Source organism: Protopterus annectens, chromosome 11.part0, assembly GCF_019279795.1.
Source record: "Protopterus annectens isolate FY-2018-M chromosome 11.part0, PAN1.0, whole genome shotgun sequence".
Lineage (NCBI taxonomy): Eukaryota > Metazoa > Chordata > Ceratodontiformes > Protopteridae > Protopterus > Protopterus annectens.
In genome coordinates, this window is record NC_056745.1 from 300,867,307 (window position 1) to 300,889,206 (window position 21,900).

At 36.9% G+C, this 21,900-nt stretch overlaps 1 protein-coding gene across 1 annotated transcript in view; it reads left to right on the forward strand.

Moving 5' to 3' along the window:
• Positions 1-21,900, forward strand: part of RECQL (RecQ like helicase) — a 608,801-nt gene that overhangs the window by 423,766 nt on the left and 163,135 nt on the right. Inside the window, exon 13 of the mRNA XM_044087808.1 lies at positions 18,837-18,928. Coding sequence (XP_043943743.1) covers positions 18,837-18,928 — 92 coding nt within the window. The remainder of the gene's footprint in view (positions 1-18,836; positions 18,929-21,900) is intronic.

The following is a 21,900-nucleotide window of genomic DNA, read 5'->3' on the forward strand; positions in this document are numbered from 1 at the left end:
CTATGGCAATTAAGGATGAATTCCCTGCAATGGCCAGGATTAAATGACAGTTTCTCACTTGCATGTTTTTTAAAACTAAAAGCTCTGGAAAGATGAAAATTACTGAGAAATGTTTTAAGTATATTATATTTTAAAAATAAAATTTAAATAGTTGTTTTAGTGAATGTTTTATGGAATGTATTGTATTTTAGAGAGGAGATAAAGTTTATTTATTGTTTAAGATATATTTTACTAGCAGTGTAGTAAAAAAAGGGGGGGCGTGGTTTTTAGGATTGATTGTATGCCTATTTAGTATTTAAATGAAGTGTGTTTTACTGACTGCCTGTTTAGTATTTAAATGAAGTGTGTTTTACTTACTGAATTACTTTGAAGAAGTTCCTGACTGAGCAGGGACGAAAGCTTGTGCATATACTTTGTGTGGAATAAATTATAGGTTCATAGGTAGGTACTAGGTTATTGGCCCTAGGGCCTATATAAGCCTAGCCAAAAAATGTACCCTGGCTTTCGCCACCCAAGAAAGTTATTTTCCTGTGCCCCTGTCGAGCAGAGCCACAGAAGTGATCCCTGGGGTGAATTTCCCATTTCCCATCCAATCAAAATTTTTCTTGAAGAGTGCTAATGAGGAGCTCTGTTTGACATGGGTAGTCTGTTCCAGAGTATGGGAAGTCTCTGGGACAGAAATCTATCCCTCCAGCATGTTCTGTTTATTATGGTGACAAGGTTTAGGTCCCTAGAGCGTGTAGCTCGGAGGGATTGGGATCTCTTTAAGTGGAGCATGTCCAACAGCTCTGGGTTTGACATAGCTTTGTATGTTGGGCAGAGATTGCCCCTGAGTAGGCGATATGCGATGGAGCAAAGCTGTAGTTTTTTGAGACGGTCTGTGTAGGGCATCTGTTTGAGGCCAGTAATCCTCTTTGTGAGGTATTTCTGTGGTCTTTCCAGTTGTTGTAGATGTCTTCTGAGGTACATAACAAAAGGGGCATTGTACTCTATAATGGGTCTAATGAGTGATGAGTAAAGGGGAACAATGACCTCTTTTTTTCTGGATGAGAATCCTTTTGTGATGAGATGAGCCACGTAGAAGGATTTCCTGACCACTGTGGCGATGTGATTATCAAAGGAGAGACTACTGTGTCCCAAGGTCTCTTATCACATTTTTGGCATTAAGTAGACTACCAGCTATGTGGTAGTTCATGGGTACAGAGTTTTTACCAAAGGGGATGACAATACACTTTTTGGCATTGAGCTTTAGGCCATGGCTTTGACACCAGGTATCTTTCTCAGTGAGGCCCTTTTGTAGTTTGTCCACATCGTTAGGAGTTTCGATTATGGCTCCTAGTTTGCAGTCATCTGCAAACTTTGTTAGCCAAAGACCTTCTGTGTTAGCCTGCACTTCAGAGAAGTAGATATTGTTTGTACTTTGAATCTACTGGTGATATTATCCTTGTTTTTACTGCATCAGCTACTCTCCAGCTCCGTGTGTGCCATTTTTTGTTCATGAATGAACAAAACATGCTGGCAGGATAGATTCCTGACCCAGAGACTCCCCATACTCTGGAATAGACTGCCCATACATGTCAAGCAGAGCGCCTCCTTGGCCCTCTTCAAAAGGAACCTTGACGATTGGATAGAAGATAGGGAATTCACCCCGGGGATCATGTCAGTCACCCTGCTAGATAGGGGTTCAGGGAAGTAAATGTTGTGGGAAGAAATATCCAGGGAACTGTTATGGCTAGGCTTGTATAGGACCTAGGGCTGATAGCCTAGTACCAACCTATGACAGCCTGCCCTCTTTGTACTCTGTTTCATCATGTGTACCTTCAGTTTTGCAGTCCATTCCCCTACCAAGTTCCTGTTCATGTCTTCTTGCAATGTCACATCATCTGCATACAGCAACTTTGTTGATCTGTACCCCTCAACCCGTTTGCTAATGTAGTTCATCACCAATATGAACAGCAGTGACCTTAGAGCTTAGTTGTCATGCACCCCAACCCCACTCCTACTGGGAATCCCTCTGTGAGTTCAAACATTGTGTGATGTTCATCATATTGATCACTGCTGCAATAGGTTTAGCTATATGGGTTGTATCTTGCCAAAGCTATCATTAACAGAAAGCCAGCTTCCAGAGTTTCAAGGTACCTTCCAAATGCCCAAACTATCAAGTAGTTCAAGCCGAGCTGACTAAAAGACAAGTTTTTTAGGTGCAAAGCCCTTTGGAGCTTTACTGCAACCTAAGAACACACTCCTGAGGCTTTCAAAGATCAACAGTCATCTTCTGCTTTCCTTGGACGCGCAGATAAGTTCCCTTTGGAGGAAAAACTTCCAGTTTTTAAATTTTATTGATGTTTTACTACTTTCCCTTTCAGAAAAGTTACTTTAAAACTAAGAGTGTTGTGCTTTAATAGACTGTCTTGAGACTGTAATGCACTTTTAAATGGCATACTCTTTTTTTCTGTCAGTTTGAAAGTACTGTAAAGTAACTGAAAACATTTTTTTCTGTGGAAAAAAATGTGCTGATTTTTCCTTTGTGGGGGCTGGCATAGTGCTTTTTCCTTTTTTTTTTTTTTTTTTTTTCCTGTCATAAAGTTAACTTTTGTTGATCAGTAGTGTTTATTGGCAACTGCTGCTTGTCTTCCCCAGGAAAGAGGCACCATTTTCGTCTTAACCGTAGACCAGAACACCAGTCACATGGTCAATGCTTCTTCCAGCCACAAAAAGAAAAACTTAAGCATGGCTCAGGGTTTAATTCAGACTATTGATCCTTCTTGTAAGGTAGTTTCTGGTAAAGAAATATTCTGAATCTGAACAGGAAGATGGCAGGGAATGATACAGTTCTTTTCTTGTAGTTTGCAAAAAGGCAATGCTACAGGAGATGCATTTTGATAAAAATTAGCAGTTGAATTTGACAAAGTAATGGTTTTGGGCGGTACATTCAGCAGACTGTTAGGGACAAAGGAAAAGTAAAATAATACTGATTGCAAGAGAGGGCTGCAGTAGTGATAGAAGAAGAAAATCTGCAGTAATAGTAGATTTGGTGTAGGAAGGAGTTATTGGCAAGGGAGGATGATTACACTGGTTTGTATTCACACTCCACCTAAAAGAACTCTTAATAGAGCTTAAACACATTTGGGGATGAATAATAATATGCTTTCAACAGGGAATATTAATTTGAACGGGACTAAAATCTCATTTGCAGTAGTGAGAATGCATTAGCGGTGCCTAGAATGGAAAATGTAACAAAAGGGAGAAGGTATATGAAGACGTATGAAAATGTTTTGCATGGAAGATGTGAATTCAGTTGCAGGAACTCAAGACAGGATTTACATATTCCCCAAGGTACAATAATTGGGCTAGACTGAATAGAAATTACATTTCACGTGAGCATGTGTATTGAATTGAAAGCTTCAAGATCTGTCCGATAACTATATCAGATTATGCGCCAATAAAAAACTAAGATAATGATGCAGTGTAGTGATGTAGAAATGAAACACTGGCACTTTCCTAGTTATTCATTAAAGAGAGAAGAATTTAAGGAATGGGCAGTGAGTATGACTTGAGAATTAATAGGGAAGATAGAAGCTATTTCAGATGGGATGTCTAGTGAGTAAGAGATAATGAAAAAGAAATATAAAAGTATGGTAGAAGTAAGACATAAAGGGATAAAAAAAGAAATGAGAATTATTTAGAGGGGTTGACAGGTTAAAGTAGTTGCATGCTGCTAAAGCAAAAGTAAGGGAATATTTGGGCAATGTGCACGAGTTTAGAAAAGTTGCTGTTTGCTTTAACTCTTTTCGGTTACTACTGTGGTGCACAAATACTAGAAGCACAGTGACGTAGACAACAGAAAGAAGAAAAAGTTGTAGCCAAACATAGATAGCCTTTGACAAGAAAAGTAGCTATAGAGATCCACTAGCGGTGTTAGAAACATTTTATGAAAACGTGTTTAAAGCTCGTGAACACAGAAAACAGGAAAAGCCACAAATGGAGATAGTTACACAAGGCTTGCCCATTTCAAGCCCAGAGGAAAATGAGGCTCAACAATTAATAGCTAAGATAGGTAGATATGAGATAAAAATAGTCCTGTATAATCTGTCAACAGGGATGTCTCCAGGAACAGCCAGTATTCCTGTGGAAATTTGGAAATTAGTAGGGAAGAGAGTGATAAAGATAAGGAATTATGTTTAACAATGTTTTAAAAGTGTGGGAAATAACTAGCATCTTTGAAGAAAGCAGTGGTGGCAATATTACTGAAAGAAGGTAAAGACCCTTAGATCCAGCTTCATACAAGAAGATTATAGAAAATTTAAGACAATCAAAGCTCTTGGTTATAAATGGGGATAGTAAGATATGAGGAGTGATAAATAATTTTAGTCCTTTTAGTAAGATAATTTTTATGAATCGGAGGCACAGGTGTAGATGACAATAAAGAGTTGAAGGAATTTATTTGAGACTAGAAAAAGGCAAAAGTTAACTGGGATAAGTAGAACAGGACGGTTTAGGGTTACTTGATTTAAAGGGTCTATGTTAGATAACGAACGTTTATCTAATCGAACACTGACATGATCGAAAATCCCAGAACTCAACATGGTTTTTGTGAGATCGCGGTACAGTGAAGATAGGAATATTTCCCCTTTCCTCACTGTAGTGCGATGTCTGAGTTGGAATATATATTTAGTGGGGGGAGAGCATAGCCCCCCACGATTGCGGTTTCGAGTTCCGGGATTTTTGATCATGTCAGCATTCCATTAGATAAACTTTTGTTTATCTAATATAGACCCTGTTTAAAAGGGTACTTTAAAGTTGTGCAGTTAAGGCTCACGTACATAACTGAAGAAGGAGGATATAATAAAAAAGGATGATGATGAAACCAGGGAGAGGAAGTTCAAGAGCGACTAGGATTTTAGATAAAAGTCCTTAAGGAGAATAGTAACCGCCATCAAAAACATTATATTCATAAAGTAGCAGAAAGTACAACTAAGCTAGTGTTGGAGTAGAGAGAGGAGATTTTTCAGTAGAGAATTTTGCAAGTAGGAGTATAGAAATGAAGAAGCTGTGGAATTTACTGGAAGGAATCTGCAGAGGAACTGAGGTATTGGGAGCAAGTAACTTGGAAGGAAAAAGTAACAACATGATGGAATAAGATGGGAAACTGCAAATGTGTTTTTTGGCAATGTAACAAGTTGATGGATTTGAAAAATGTCCTAAAGAGGCTAAGCATGAATTTGGACCAGAGTTTAGAGATTGATTGCCTTCTCTGTCAGGGGCTGATGATAGTCAGAGAAAGGGATATGGAAGTGCTAAGTGAAAGACCAGCTTTGTTGTAGTCTTTAGTTAAATCTAGAATAGAACATGCTATTAAAAAGGGATAATTAGTGGGACATACAATTGTTGCAAGATAACTGTAAAAATCAAATACGAGGTAATTAGAAAAGATTGAGAAAAGTAGAGTAAAATAGCAAATTACCAAAAAAACTAAAAGCAATCCATAAGGCTCCCAAATGTGTAAAAAAGCCCAGTAGTTTAAATTTTTTTTTTGCATAGGTATTTTTATATCCCAAACAGACTTCATAGGACTCTTCCTCTGGTAGATAGTAACTTTTGGAGACATGATGGGAGGAGACGGGAAATTGGAAGTATGTTTTCTGGCAGTGTAACAAGTTGGTGGATTTGAAGAATTTCCTAAAAAGTACTTTTACGGAAATTTTGGATGGTATGGGGGTGCAAATGGTAGTAACTAAGGAAATTATTATTTAATCTTGAATAAAGGATCTGAATTGCCTAGGCACCATAAGACCATTCTAGGTTTAATGCTTTTTCTGGCCAGAAAAGTGGCTACTAGAAAGTCAAAACCAAAACCAACCGTAATGGAATTATTTAATGTTATAAAGGGGATAAAAGAATTGTTGGTGAGATCTTTAGAAGAGGGAAGAAGCAAATTTCATCGAAATTAAATTTGTGGGAATAGTACATACAGATCAATGCTCATGAGGAGGACTAAGATTTAAGGGAAGCTAGAAACTGAGCAATTTATGTAGTGCTGGAGTGAGTGATCATTGTTAAAAAGCACCCGTGTATAGTGCACAGTGATAATAATGGAAACTGTTGTTAAGATTTGTTTTCTTGTCTTTCAGTGTACATGAAAACTTAAAATGTGGTGATTTAATGAAGATATGTAAAAAGAAAACCCTTAACTGACGTCCTATCAGAGTAGGTAGTCATTTAGGTGAATCCTACAGCACTTATGAAAAGAGAATTTCCCTGTTGCCCTGGCAAATTTCCCTCATCTGTAAATGTAGTACATCTGGTCTGTCTTGAAAACAAGCCATATACTTGGTAAGAGTAAGCAATTTAACAAAAGTAGGTATTAATAGCTCTGTGTGTCAGTTAACCCTCTGCAGAATACCTGTCAAAGTGAGACATAAATAATGTGATTGCTCACCAAATTGATTGATGTCTGAGGTAGTCCACTGCAGAGATACTTTTTACCAGCCATTTGTTTCTTGTGTGACTGGGCAGTCATCAAACCTGCTTAGTACACTATTCAAGTTGTATCCAAGGAAAGAGAACCACAGACTCACCACGATATTCTTAGATTAAAGTTTTGTAAAACAGCTTTATTGGAGGTAAGCGCTTTCGCGTATCAAAAGGATACGCTTCTTCAGACCATGATTTAAAATGAAGCTGCAGCTTCCTTTTTATACAAAACAAAGCATCACCATAATCATTTCAAGTACCAATTGGCAATCAATCAACCAATTAGTGGATTAACATAATTAGTAGCATAAAAACCTTTGATGCAGTGTATTGCACAAAGCATTCACTGCTAGCATATAAAACCAAGGATGTTTCATTTAGCAAATATCAAACAAGTGAATAGTTTCTTTAAAAATTATGAATATAAATAAAGTATATACATTGAATTTCAGCCTTATAATATGAACTGTATTCATCTAACTGAATAAATAAATAAATATAAATGAATAAATGATTAGGTGAATGCATTTTAAATATAATCAATAAAATCAATAGAAATCTATAGAAATCTAAATGTATATATATATATATATATATATATATATATAGATAAGGTAAACATTTATTAATCACAATGGATGTACAAAGCCTATTCACAAGTATTCCCAACGATAAAGGAATTGAGACAATAAGAGAGCTGATCTCTATGCACTCCTCATTTGATTCCAGTAAACAGATTTTGATATGCCAACTACTTGACATTGTTCTCTCTAACAATGTATTCTCCTATGGTGAGCGTATATTTATACAAAAAGCAGGGGTAGCCATGGGTACCCCTTCCGCAAACACATACGCTAATTTGGTTGTACATCAGTGGGAGAAGGAATTTGTATTTACACATCGTTGGTTCACCAAAATCATTGTATACAAGCGTTTTGTAGATGACATCCTAGTGGCTTGGGATGGCACAGCAGACGAATTCAATGCATTTATGCATGAATTGAGTAGTACCTCAAGTTTTTTAAAATTTACTATAGAGGCATCATATGAGTCAGTAGACTTTCTAGATGTTACCCTATTTATTCAAGAAGGCAAACTCATATCAAAGTTACATAGGAAAGCATGCTGGAAAAACACCATTTTGCAGTTTGACAGCATGCATCCACGACATATTTTTAAAGGTATAGTTAAAAGTCAGTTTCACAGACTGTCTAGAATTTGTAAAAATAATGTCGACTTAACAACAGAAGCCAATAAAATGGAGGCTATATTCCTAAAGAGAGGTTATAATGAAGTTATTGTGAGAGGAATTAGAACACAAGTTCTGGGAGATATAAATACCACTGATTATGTTGGTGTACATCAGCCGATTAGCAATGTATTCACTCCATACTACTCGAATAATATAGGAGAAAAAGTTAGATTTACAACTACATATACCAATGATATATCTAATATTAAGAAAATTATTATTAATAACTGGCATGTATTAACAATTGATGAACAAACCCAAAAAATAGTAGGTACTTCTCCTTTGTTTACCTTTAGAAGTAATAAGAATTTGAAAAGGCTCCTATGTGTCAACTCAGGGGTCATTAATGTAAACAGAACTCTCACCACTAGGAAAACGGGCACTTTTCCATGTTACCGTTGCAACTATTGCAAATATATTTCAAGAAACCAAGTTTTTGAACATCCATCTATGAATGTCTCTTTCACTCCGAAGTTTTTAGCTACCTGTGACACTTCAGGATTGATTTATTTAGCTACATGTACAGCATGTTCTGCTTTTTATATTGGGATGACAAAGAGAAAGCTAAAAAATAGGATATATAGTCATTTGTACGATATTGAGCATGGAAATGAGTTGAATGCCTTAGCTAGGCATATTAAATCACATCGTGATCATTCTTTTGTATTTAGAGTATTGCAGATTATTAAGCAGAATTTTAGAGGTGGTGACCATATGTTATTGCTTGAACAGAAAGAACTACAGTGGATCTTCAAACTAAGGGGACATTCTTTACCTGGTCTTAATAATTACATAACACTCAGATCTCATCTGAAATCCCGTAGATAAATTTAAATTTAATATATTCAGCTTGAATTTTGTTTCTGTTCTTACTTAATTTAACACACGACATCATATGATGAATAGAATTTCGCATCTTTTTGATTTATTTATTTATATATTTTTATGCGATTTTGCCTTAAGTATTCATTTAAAGTACAAAGCTGTGTTCAGATTTTATCATGAACTATAAATATATATATATACATTTAGATTTCTATAGATTTCTATTGATTTTGTTGATTATATTTAAAATGTATTCACCTAATCATTTATTCATTTATATTTATTTATTTATTCAGTTAGATGAATACAGTTCATATTATAAGGCTGAAATTCAATGTATATACTTTATTTATATTCATAATTTTTAAAGAAACTATTCACTTGTTTGATATTTGCTAAATGAAACATCCTTGGTTTTATATGCTAGCAGTGAATGCTTTGTGCAATACACTGCATCAAAGGTTTTTATGCTACTAATTATGTTAATCCACTAATTGGTTGATTGATTGCCAATTGGTACTTGAAATGATTATGGTGATGCTTTGTTTTGTATAAAAAGGAAGCTGCAGCTTCATTTTAATTCATGGTCTGAAGAAGCGTATCCTTTTGATACGCGAAAGCGCTTACCTCCAATAAAGCTGTTTTACAAAACTTTAAGAATATCGTGGTGAGTCTGTGGTTCTCTTTCCTTGGATATTCCTTCTGTTTTGTACCATGACTCTTCAGTGGAGCAGCTCATTTTGTCTCAACTATTCAAGTTGTGAATAGTAGAAATTGTAATTTTCTCTCTTTTGTTGCATTTCTTTGCTGTAGATGTGATGCTCTTGATTCCTGTCTAGCCATTGATCACAGTTTTAGTGAAGGTAGAAAGACTGAACTGTTTGCCGGTATTACTTTTCTTTGATAGTGTAGTTCTGATGTTTCTCTATTGTTGTGCCACTTCAGGTTTGGTAGCTTCTTCCTACATGAGGGGTGAAGAGGAGTTTACCCTCCTGCAAAAAAAAAGTAGGACTTTGAGGTTCAGTGAGAGTAGTTTAAGCAATTGGTTTTAGAGATTTTGTATTCACCAAAACTGCAGTTGTTTAGTCAGCGTGTGTCTAATATTCCCATGTTTTTTGGGAGTTGAGAATTTGGGAAGCTGTGACTAGGCCCACCTCCTTGTACAGGCGCAATAAATTTAACTATCCATTAAAGACCCCATAAAAAGAAAACCTAACCGACAGTGTAGTGGGATATCTTAAAAATTATCTGTTACGGTGAATACTCACTCATCTCTTCTTTAAAAAAAATTTAAAGTTTTGAAAAGTAATAAATAAATCCAGATTTAGAATCTTTACAATAACCCATCTTAATTATTCAGGATCTTTACTACACTGCATAGAACAAAGTTTTCAGATTGGAGCCACTTTGTCTTATCCAAATGTAAAAATCTTAGGACTTTCAATTTCTAACATTCTTACAGAAGACTCAATACAAGCAAGATCTTGAAAGCTATCAGCTTTGAAACAAACATTTCTTCAGCATAAGTATGAAATGGTAGCCGAATAACTACTGGTCAAAAGATGTTTAGCATACCAGAATGACTTTGCTTTAACATACATTTGTAACTCATACGTGTAAAGTGGCTTCTTTCACCTTCTTATTGTGGCCTCATTAAATTTTATGTAAAAATCACAAGGTTCTGATTCATGCTGAGGGTATAGACCATAAACACAGTTACAGTGACTTGCGTGTTTTCTTGCTACATTCACATTTCCTAGGAGGTAGGAGTTATGATGGCTAAACATGACTCGAGCATTAACAGGAGTACAGAAAGCTAAAGGGCAGGAATACCTAAACAGAGGGAGACTGTGTCTAAAATATGAATTGCAAAAATCTTAAAAGTGTGAGAAATGAACCAAAAAAAGACACCACCCTGTACTCATGACATCTGTGAAGCAAGATTCTAATTTAAAATGATTTTTTAAGCTTTTTCTTTTAAATTTATAACCCGGGTCCATTTAGAAGCTAACAAAATGTGTTTAGCAGTGGGAACAAACTGAACAATGGAGGAGAATGGTGCTAGTTATTGTGGGAAGAGGAGATGCAAAGGTAACCTGGGAAAATGTTGTGTGCTAAGCTTGAGTGTATGCAGCAAAATGAATCTAACAAGCTGACAAATATTGAATGCTCCAGGCTGATTTAGCATTTTGATAAGTACATAAAATCTCTAAGCTGATAAAAATTAATGTTAAGATGTCACAAGAAAACAAAAAAAGAAAAAAATGTGAGGGGGAGAAGAGGAACTCGAAGTGGATTGAGTATAATTCATAGCAACAAATTCAGTTCACCAACAACACAAAACTCTGCAGTGGTTAATGATGTTAATTGAGAGCATTCTGAGGCATTAAAGGCAAAATATATTTAGAAAGAAACTAGGAAGTACAGAAGATATTGCCCTAGGGATAACTGAGAAGTAATTCTGCATACCAGTCCTGAAGGTGAAGACATCTTCATGCTGTGATCCAGAAGTATTTTAGAAGGTCTGTACTTTTAAGCCTTTGTGCCAAAAGTACACAGAATTCTCATTCAAGAAATCTAAAAACCATGGTACCCAGAAGAATGGTTCTGTCTGTAATAAGAAACCAGTTAGCTTTTTAATGTGGGACATTGATGGTCCTTCAGCTCAGACAGAGATATTACTTTGCACATTCTAAGGGCAACTTAAAGTAGCATGGTATTATGGGAGTTTGTGTGTTCTCAACTTGTCTGCATGGATTTTCTCTGGATACTCCATCTTCTTTCCACCTCCCAAAACATGTGATTTATTGGCTGTGATTTTGTGTGTACCTTGACCTTGTGGCAAGGGTAATGGCTGGAAAGTGTCTGTGGAGTAAATACACGGTTAATAAATGCTAAAACACATGAAAATAAATAAATGTAAATGAGCCCAAGGCAATTAGCAGTGAGGTATATCTTTAGAAATAAGAATGTCTTTTTCACTTATGGAATTTCTAGCCTGTGCTTTAATTTAGTTAAGTCTCTGCACCTCTTTTTAGTTACAGTAAGACTTTATTTCTAATTATTTTTTAGTGATAACTGAATATCTGGTAATGCCAGATACCTAAATGTGTGTGACAGTCTACTTATGAAATTTTCTAGATGCCATAGAGAAAAATTAAGAAGGCTTTGCAAGTTCCAAGCAATACTGTAGAATATGTTTAGTGTTCATATTTTATCCATAGCAGTCGGTCCAGTGCCTAACTTCGTGAAATCCTCCTTAAGATCATATTAAACTGCATTATCAGTCTTGATAAGAAGAATCTAGTCATCATTTCAAAATGGTGGTGCACAGCCCCTTAATACCAAGTGTGAGTTCACTTACGAAAAGTGAAATTAAAAAAAGAGTCAAAGAGTGAGACTTGAGGAACACCAGAAATAAAGATAGCCATCATGACAAAAGTGTAGAACATAGAATTGAAAGGTAATGGAATTCAGATAGTTACTGTACCAGACCAGTGGTTGTTTATTAAAACATGACTTCTCAAGCTTTATAGGAATTAAGTGACAAGATGGAAAGCTTACTTCGGATCAATAGCCACAGCACCTGTAAAAAGCTCCTTTTCCCTGCTTGGATATATATATATATATATATATATATATAGTCTGAGATTTGATGAAGGAAGATTTTTTATGCTTTTTGTAGTATAAGTATATTGTAACCACCATCAGCATTATGAAATGATGTAGATAGCTAGTTATTTGCTTACATGCAGTAATCAGAAATACCCAAAGTTTTTTCTAAGCCTGTGTTTTAAGGAGTACGAGATCTCTGCACCCATCACCAGACATATAAATATGCAGATTTGGCAAAGTATTTTATCAGAATGCAGTAGTTTTACTTCACGGTTGTAGATCACAGCATGTGTATGCACCTTTAAGAAGCATTTCTAGATGTAAAATGTGCATATATGCATGCATATAAGTACTGAGCATGTGCAGGCAACAGTGCCATTTTGAGAGAACAGCCAGAATTTCAACATGTATGAGTACAGTAGTCAGTCTGTTTATAAGTTTATTTAAGGTTAAGTTACAAAGCCTAATTTCTGATGTGTTTGTAATAAAGCTGCTTGAACAGATCCCACGAATGTTCGTCTGTTTTATCTTGACCAAATGAGCACCATGGTGTCAGAACAGGGATTAGAAGAGCTATGTCCACAAGCCATGAGCTTCAGAGTTAAAGGTGAAGACAGAGTAACCAGGTTGAGTGAAACTGAGCACAGACCAATGGAAAAGGGCCAGAAACAAGCTAAAGGTAAAGAAAACTGCACAAATGATTTACTTGGCAAAGAAAATGAAATGGAGCGTTTATAAGGCACAAAATGCATTATTAATCTAACGGGTAGCACAAACGTTATTATTAAGCAAAAGAAAGGCACAAACCCCATTACTAATTAAACATAATGTTCGAAACAGTGGTATTTGATAAAACTAGCAAAACCATTCATATGGGGCTCAGAATTACTTTTGGTTTGCATAACGAGCATGTTTAGAGTAAAACGGGCACAAGAAAAGTATAATGAGCATGATTAGAGATTAAAAGGGAAGAACGAGTACAATAAAAGGGCAGATTAAGCCTAATGAGCAAGGCGACTGCATGTTTTTTAGTAAAAGACTGTGTTTGGGAACAAACTACTATTTCCCATTGACCAAAGCCATTCAAAGCATAACTAGAGTTTGAAGTATCTCCGAGTGTGCAAAGTGTTTGCAGAGTGTGTGCTTTATTACGGTGCAGTTATTTCAAAGGGTATGCTGTGTGCAAAGTACAGTTATATTGCCAAGTACAGTCAAAGTACAGCCATTTCAAAAAGTTTCTTGTGCTTTGTGCATTTATTTGCAGAAAGCCAATATTTCAAAGTGTTTCTTACACTGTGCAAAGTTATTTCGCAAAGTACAGCTGTTTAGGTTTGTATGCTGTATACAGTTGATTTGCAAAGTGCATTTGTCTGTGTTTCTTTCCCTGAGCTTCTTCTGCTGTGTACAGTTTATTTGTAAAGTATAGTTATTTCAAACTATTTCTTACATTGATAAATAGTGGTTTCATAAAGTACAGTGATTTCAAAGTGTTTTTATGCTACAGAGACTTGTTCAGCAAAGTGCAGTTATTTCAAAGAGCTTGTTGTGCTATTGGGCATAATTACAAGTGCTGACATAAAGTTCTGGCATATATATTTGTGTGCATGTTCATACATGATTTCAAGGACCTTCACTACTATGTGTTTAGTATGACAGAGGCGTTTTGCAGACCAAGTCCATTTGTGTTTGATCATAATATAGCAGAAAATTGGAGAGTATTCAAGCAGGAATACAATATTTTCATACAAGCATCTTTTTCTGGCAAAGATGCACATACGAGGGCATTCATTTTGCTTAACTTAGGTGGGTCAGAAGCTATTGAAAGAGAGCATTTATTTGTGTATGCAGCAGAAGTATATGCAGGAGAGGGGCAAACTGTCATATTGTAGTACCAGCTGAATCAAGGGAAGACCCCCCGAGTGCTTAAAACATAAATTTAGAGAAATGTGCACCCCCCCCCCCCCCCCCAGACAAATATTACATTACAGAGGCACTTATTTTATACAGGAGACCATAAGGCAGGTGAAACTTTTGCAGCTTATATCACTGACTTGAGAAACAAAGCTAAAACGTGCAGATTTCGTGACTTGAAAGATGAGTTAATAAAGGACAGGCTTGTGTGTGGTGTTAACAGTGCTGCAGTGAGAAAGATTTTGCTTCATGACGGTGAATTAACATTAAGCAAAGCCATAGAGATTTGTCAAATTCCATGAGCTCACAGAAAGGCACACAAGTAGGCTTACAAGCAGGGTTGGCAGACGTCCCTATTTGAGCGGGACTGTCCCGGGATCAGCAGCCCTAACCCGAGTCCCGCTCTGCCAGTTAAAATCCCGGCTAAATAGCCTCTGCTTTGTTTTTGTTTTTTTTTTATTGGCCCATATGCCGGTATACTAGCCAATCAAAAAAAAAAATCGCAAAACAGAGCTACTTCTGTTTTTTTTGGTCTTCACTTAGTGTGAAAGACCTTTTTTTTTTTTTTTGTCCCTATCTGGCCCATCAGAAATCTGGCAACCCTGCTTACAAGTGATAAAAGCATGGTTTCAGCAGCCTCTAGAGCAAACATAGAGAGCATGCAGCACGTGACAAGCAAGAATAGGCCTAAGCACATGGCAGCAGCAACCCCTGTAGGTGTGGCAAGGAAAAGAGCTTGCTCAATACATTGAGTGAGTCCGCAAACCCCAAGTCAAGTCTTATTGTTAACTGTCATAGTTGTGAAGCCAATCATGAGTCTAAAAGAGAGACGTGCTTAGCATTTGGTCAGCAATGCCACAAGTGTAAAAAAAATGGAGTCATTGTCAAAAGTTTTGTAAATCAAGTCAGCCTCATTCAGTTACTAAGAAAGGTCACTCAAAAAAGCAAGTTAATCATATAGAGAGCTGCAACCCTACTTTCTATGTAAATGGTGTATCAGTGGTCGGTGAAAAGGTTAATGCAGTATACTTGTTGGCAAAGAATAAGTATTTTGTATTGTCTTGATCAATGGTAGACCCACAGAGCTCAAAGTAGACACTGGGTGGTGAGCAACTTAATGGGGTCAATTGTGTGAAGCTGGTTGCTTATGGAGGTGAAGAGATTTAAACTGAGGGCTCAGTAATGCTTTCATGCTGTTCAGCTGGAAACCGTTACAGCTTGCACTTTTATGTAGTCTGAAGACCTGTGTAGTCATTATTAGTCTCAGTGGCAGTTTGAGAATGAAACTGCTTTCTTTTACCAAAGAAGGACATCATGTAAGCACGTGTCCCAGTTCCAGCTTCAGTGATACTATTTTCTCAGTGAATGCTGATGTTTTTGATGATAAGCTAGGCAGGCTTCCAGTTGTGTACTCCATGAAAGTAGACCCAGAGGTCAGTCTAGTGGTCAGACCAGCAAATAGACTTCCAGTAGCTATGCAGGACAAGGTCAAGGTCCAGTTAGACAAAATGGTGCAGCAAGGTGTGATTTGTCCAGTCACAGAACCAACTGAGTGGATGCCTTCCATAGTAGCTGCTCATGAGAAAAATTCAGATGAAATCAGAATATGCATTGACCCAAGAGACTTGAACAAGGCATTAAAAAGACCTCATCATCCTATGCGTACAGTTGAGGAGATTGCAACCCTCATGCCAAATGCCACTGTTTTTTCTATCTTAGATGCAAAGAATTAATTTTGGCAAGTAATGCTTGATCACAAATCTTCACTACTGACTACATTCAGTACCCCATTTGACAGATGCACATTCCTCAAGATGGCTTTTGGAATACATTCTCCCAGTGAAGTCTTTCATTGTGCAGTGGAGCAAATTTTTTCAGGCTACCCATGCGCAATTATAGTTAATGGATTTACTAGTTGGAGGTAATGGTGAAGCAGAGCATGACAGAAACCTCGGGAAAGATCTGGACAGAGCGTATGAAGTGAATTTAAAGCACAATTCTCTGAAGTGTATATTCAAACTACCAGAAGTTACTTGTGTAGGTAATTTATTTACCAGTTCAGGCTTACGACCAGATCCTTCTAAACAAGCAGCCAGCTCCAGATGCCAATTCCAGACAGTGTCCAAGCCTTACAGCATTTTTTGGTATGGTTAACTATTTGGGCAAATTTATTCCTGACTTTAGTGAGTTATCAGCACCTTTGAGAGAACTGACATGAAAAAATGTTGCATGCTCATGATTAGAACAACACCAGAGAGGATTTGACAACCTCAAATAGCAAATTGATAACCCACCTACATTAAGATACTATGATGTCCACAAAACAGTAATTCTTTCCTGTGATGCTTCAAAGTTCGGTCTTGGTGCAGTTATTCTTCAAGACTGCAGACCTGTTACCTATGCATCTAGAACTCTTACCCAAACTGAGATGCAGTATGCTCAAATTGAGAAGGAACTTTTGGCAATTGTGTTCGCATGTTCGAAGTTCCATGATTATATTCATGGCCGAGCAATCCAGATAGAAACTGACTATCAACCTCTAGTTACTATTTTAAAGAAACATATGCATTCTACTCCAGCAAGACTACAAAGAATGATGCTCCAAATTGCAAAACTGCAATTTAAAAATAGTCTATACAAAGGATAAACTTCTTTATCTGGCTGATACCTTATCCAGATCACCCAGAAATTTCACAGAACAGCTTGATGCAGAGGATTTTGACTTTTATGTCATGGAAATGCGTAATTTTCTACCACGTGACTTGATGAGCTAAGAGATTATACAAAGACTGGTCCAATTTTGCAGAAGCTCAACTACTTCATCAATGTAGGATATCTGTCAAAGCTGTCCTTTGTACCGCCAGAAGTACAACCTCACTTTCCATACAGAGATGAGATGCTGATGAAAGATGGGATCATTTTCAAAGGTCCAGAAGTTGTTCCAACTTCTTACAGCGTGAATACATTCAGATTTTATATTGTGGCCACCCAGGTTTTGATTTTACCAAAAGAAGGGGAAGAGGATTAGTATTTTGGCCTTCTCTAGCAAAAGACATTGATAATGTGCTTTCTTCTTGTTCAATGTGCAACAGTACTAAGCTACATTTGCAAAAAGAGCCACTGTAGCTAAGCCAAATTCTCGAACTATCTTGGTCAACAGTAGCAACTGACATATTTGAGTGGAACAGTCAACATTACTTAGTGTTGGTAGACTCTTATTTGAACTGGTTTGAGATCAGTTTGCTACGTAACCTAAAGTCCAGTGCTGATGTTATTTCTTAGTCCATGGTGGACCACACAAAGTTATTTCTGACAATGATTCTCAGTTTACCAGTCAATTGTTTCAGAGATTTGCTACTTTATCCATGTTACTACCAGTCCTGAATATCCTCAGTCAAACGGCCTTGCTGAACGTGCAGTACAGAGTGCAAAGCAATTACTAGAAAGGCCAAAGTGTGACAATACCGATATCTACTTGAATTTACTCAGTCTCAGAAATATACCCCGTGACAACTTACTTGGCTTGCCTGCTCAGACACTTTTATCTAGGCAAACCAGAACAACTATCAATTCTAGTTTGTTGGTGCCTATTGCCGAAAACATCAGAACAATCAAAGCCCAACTTTTTAAAAAGCATTATTCTCAGTAGTCCAGCTATGATAAAATGAGTAGATTTCTTCACCTGTTAAAAGAAGGAGAGACCGTGAGGATGCAAACGGTGAAAGGCTTTGGTCAAATTGGTTAAGCGAGAGGTATATGTACCGAGCTGAGATCCTACTTAGTGGAATCTAAAAGTACAGAGTATAGGAGAAACCGCAGACATCATCTTCCTGCATCAGAAACTGTATTGCAGCATCGTACCTGTGATACAGACTCTAAATCTCAGAGCAACGTTGACAGTGTTTGTACCGAAGAACGTGTCGCAGTATCCATTCCTGTTCCTGATGATGTCCCAGATGTCCCCAAAGTTGAACATTCCTTGAAGGCAATCCCTGTTGCTAGGTCCAAGTTTGACTTTTATGTTACACGACCAGGTCGTATTTCCAGACCTAGTGTAAAATGCACAGCAAAGTGGACATCGTTTTCTATATGTCTAATTTTGTATGATTACATGTCAGATAATTAGTTCTGTATGATTGCAAGATCATTTCTGTAAATTGCATATCATTGAATACTGTCATTTCATATATGAATCATTTCTCAAAGAGGGAGGATGTAGATCAGAGAGTGTCTATGTACCTTTAAGAAGCATTTCCAGATGTAGCACATGCGTGTAAATACTGAGCAAGCACAGGCAGCAGTGCCATTTTGAGAGAACAGCCAGAGTGTTAACATGTATGAATGCAGTAGTCCGTCTGTTTATAAGTTTATTTAAGTTTAAGTTACAAAGCCTCAATTCTGATGTGTTTGTGTGTAATAAAACTGCTTGAACAGAACCCACGAATGTTCATCTGTTTTATCCTGACCAGACGAGCAACAACAGTATTCAGCATATGTCAGTCTGGCCATGTCTCCACTACCCAGATATTTGGTTTCCCTAGTACTTTGGCTGCTTTTCTTGGTTTGTAAAGACTCTGATACTAGTCTATTGTAAATGAACATTTCATTCTCATACTTTGCCTTCTTGTTGGGTGAAAAGTAGCGTATGCTATTTTATGTTTTTAGTTTGAAAACAGTAAAATGTTTTCTAGTTAATAAATGCTTCATTCTCAGAAATATAGGTGCACTAAACTTTTTTTTTTCTCTGTATACTTGGAAGGTGTCGGCGTGTTCTTATAGCACAACATTTTGACGAAGTATGGGATTCCACAAAATGTAACAAGATGTGTGACAACTGCCGTAATGAAGCCGGTAAGTTATACATTAATTTTCATTGCAAGTGATGAGTACATAGGAAGCGAGTGATCATAGTTGCCTCATACAAAATTGCAAGTTACATTGATTTCAGTCTTAGGAACAGAGGGGTATATACTTAGAAAGTATAAGCAAGACTTAAAGGATAGTTGCATCTGGATTTTTTAACTAATGTCATTGTGTTTATTTAATTTTTCTTAGCCGGGAAAGTGACATTATTTAATCAATGTCATTTTGCTTATTTAGTTTTTCTTAGCCAGGAAAGTCACATTAAACTCTTGTTTGTTTTCAAGAATAGCATAGGAACTTTAAACTAGTTATGAAATTTTCTTAAAGTTGCTCTGAATACGAGTGTGAATTGTAATCAAATTTAGCTGGTGAAAATTCAAAGGAAAACAGTAGTACATAGGAAGTGGATACTAGAATCATTGATCTCACTGGAGTGGACAACAGAACTGCAGTGCAAGTGAAGAATTAAATAAGGTACTAGTTACATGCTTTGCCGTAGGTGTCAGTAAAGGAGATTCTGTTCTTTGGGGTGTCATGTATTAAGAACCATCCAGTAGCAACCACTTCTGCAAACATATTTGTTTAAGAAACTGATTAACCTAGTAGTGATGCAGCAGTTACAGACCTAGAATTTACAGAGAGCAAAGTCCTACAGACAGAATTTGGATCGTCACTGGGCTCTTAATTACAGTGTAATGTATTAGCATATGAGTAGCCGTAAAATTAGACTGTTTAAGTTCAAGGGCCTTGTCCTTGAGAGGAGTACATACTGTGAAGATGAACAAAATCCTGTGTAAGACCCTACAAATCCTATATAGCTAGAGTTATAGAGGCTAATCTTTCAGCCATTATATTGTATTATGTTATTGTCAGTCACTTTCTTGCTTGATTTTTTTTTTTTAATGTCCACGTGGTGATTGGGGATTTCAGCATTATCTAACCTCAGCATTACACAAGTGAGGATGGACTTCAAAGACAGCTGTTCAATGAGCAATAGCTTAATTTCAACTTTCCCTCTGTGAGAAAAAATGAGAAATAAGGGCCAGAGATATTGTCAGCTTGAGTAAAATTCTTTTACTGTCTAGTAAGTGCGCTGTTTGGAATCCAGCCAAGAAGAAATTCAGATAACCTGAAAGAAACTCAACCAGAAAAGGTGAAGAAAAAAACTTTGGCTGAGAAAAATTCTATAGCAGATCAGCAAAAAGCAGTTCCAGCTTCAGCTTTGGTACAAAAGATGGCTTTCAGTAATGTAAAGGAAAAAAAATAAATCAGTTGTACTCAGAAGTGATTAAAACAAATGAAACATTGAAGGAGTATATCAACTCAAATAACAAAGGACTGGAAAAAATGAAAGTTTTAACTAGCTATTTAGAAGAACTGATAAAACTGCAAAAAGTAGTTGGTGAAATGAAGAAAATGCTGGATGAGTATGAGAATTTTCAAGAAAAGCTCTTTCAAACAAGAGCAAAGTTAAAAGACAGTGCACAGAGAGAAAACCTGATATTTTCTGCACTACCAGAGAAACTGGAAAGAGCAGACTGTGTTAACTTTACAAAATCACAAATGAGCAACTAGACTGCTGTTCCACAGCAGGATTTATTAATTGAAAGGGCACATCAAGTGTTTGCTCCAAACCTGGTTATGAGAAAGCAACCAAGCATGTATTAGTAAATATGCAATCATTCCAGCACAAAGAGCTGATCCTGACAAAACTGTGGAAGAAGGGAAACGTTATTAAAAATTGGAGACAGTGTGTTTGTGAAAAAAGATTATTCACTACACTAGACAGAAGAAAAGCAAATGTACTCCAGCAGTCAGAGAATGTCGAGAGGCATATGTGAGATTCAAGCTGCTGTATCCATCTGTCTTCAGAATATTTTTTCCTGGAGGATCAATCACAGTTTTGGATGCAGAACAGGCTAACGAGGAAATTATGAAAAAAGTGTATCCAACAAAAAGTGAACTAGCAAACAGAAGGGGACTCTGCTTCTCATTCATGTAACACTAAAGCTCATTGAGAGACTTTGCCAGTGAAACCTTTTCCAGTATTCCAAAGAAAAATGCTTGAGAGAGAGAAAAAAGCATGAGAGTTGACTAGAAGAATCAAGAGTACCTTGGACAAGTGACTGGTTTTGGGAGATGTAAATGAACAGGAAGAAGACCAGCAACATTGAAATTAGTGAGTAATTGGGAGACTATAAAGCATCATTCACTTTTGTGAAATATGGCTTTGCATGAAAAAATGGCTGAAAAAGATTAGACTTTGTTAAACTTGTGGGTGGACTGTGAAGCATATAGCCCACTTTGTCATTAATGTTTAGAAGAACAAGAAAAGGAGGAAAAGTACTTGCTAGTATTTGTATAAAACATTTCATGATATAAACTGCATATTATATACAGTAAAGCAGATGTTCTTCGTGTTTCAGTGTTGCAGTCATAACCTATGGGTTATCCCTGCTGTGGTAGCAGTCTGCAGGCCCGAATACCAGAGTCAATGTTTTTCTGCATCGGCTGCAGTCAGGTTGTCAGTGCTATAAAGCAAGGCAGCCAACGTCATTACATCTGTCTTTCTTGCAGTGGAGCCCATAGAAGAAGCAGTTCGCACAAGTGCTGGTCGGTCGCTACCAGAGTTTGAATTTCAGCTGAAAATTGGGGACATTTTTTTCTTGCACTAACCGATGTCCAAAAAAGTTGACAATTTTCTCACCTCTGGAAAGCAGATCCCACACTGAGACTTACATTTTTACTGCGTCACTTGATTAGGCCCAGACCACGACGTCACCCGTTGCCGGTTCTGTGCCCACTTTAATGCGAGAACCATACGCCATAGAGCTGTTATTGTAGACAGTTATTTTCATGTTCTGCATTCTGATGTGGTGTCCCATCAGCCAACAATCCATGGACATTCCAAAAAAGCAGAGATAAAGATAGAGACAAGACCACACAAGACTAAGCCTTCC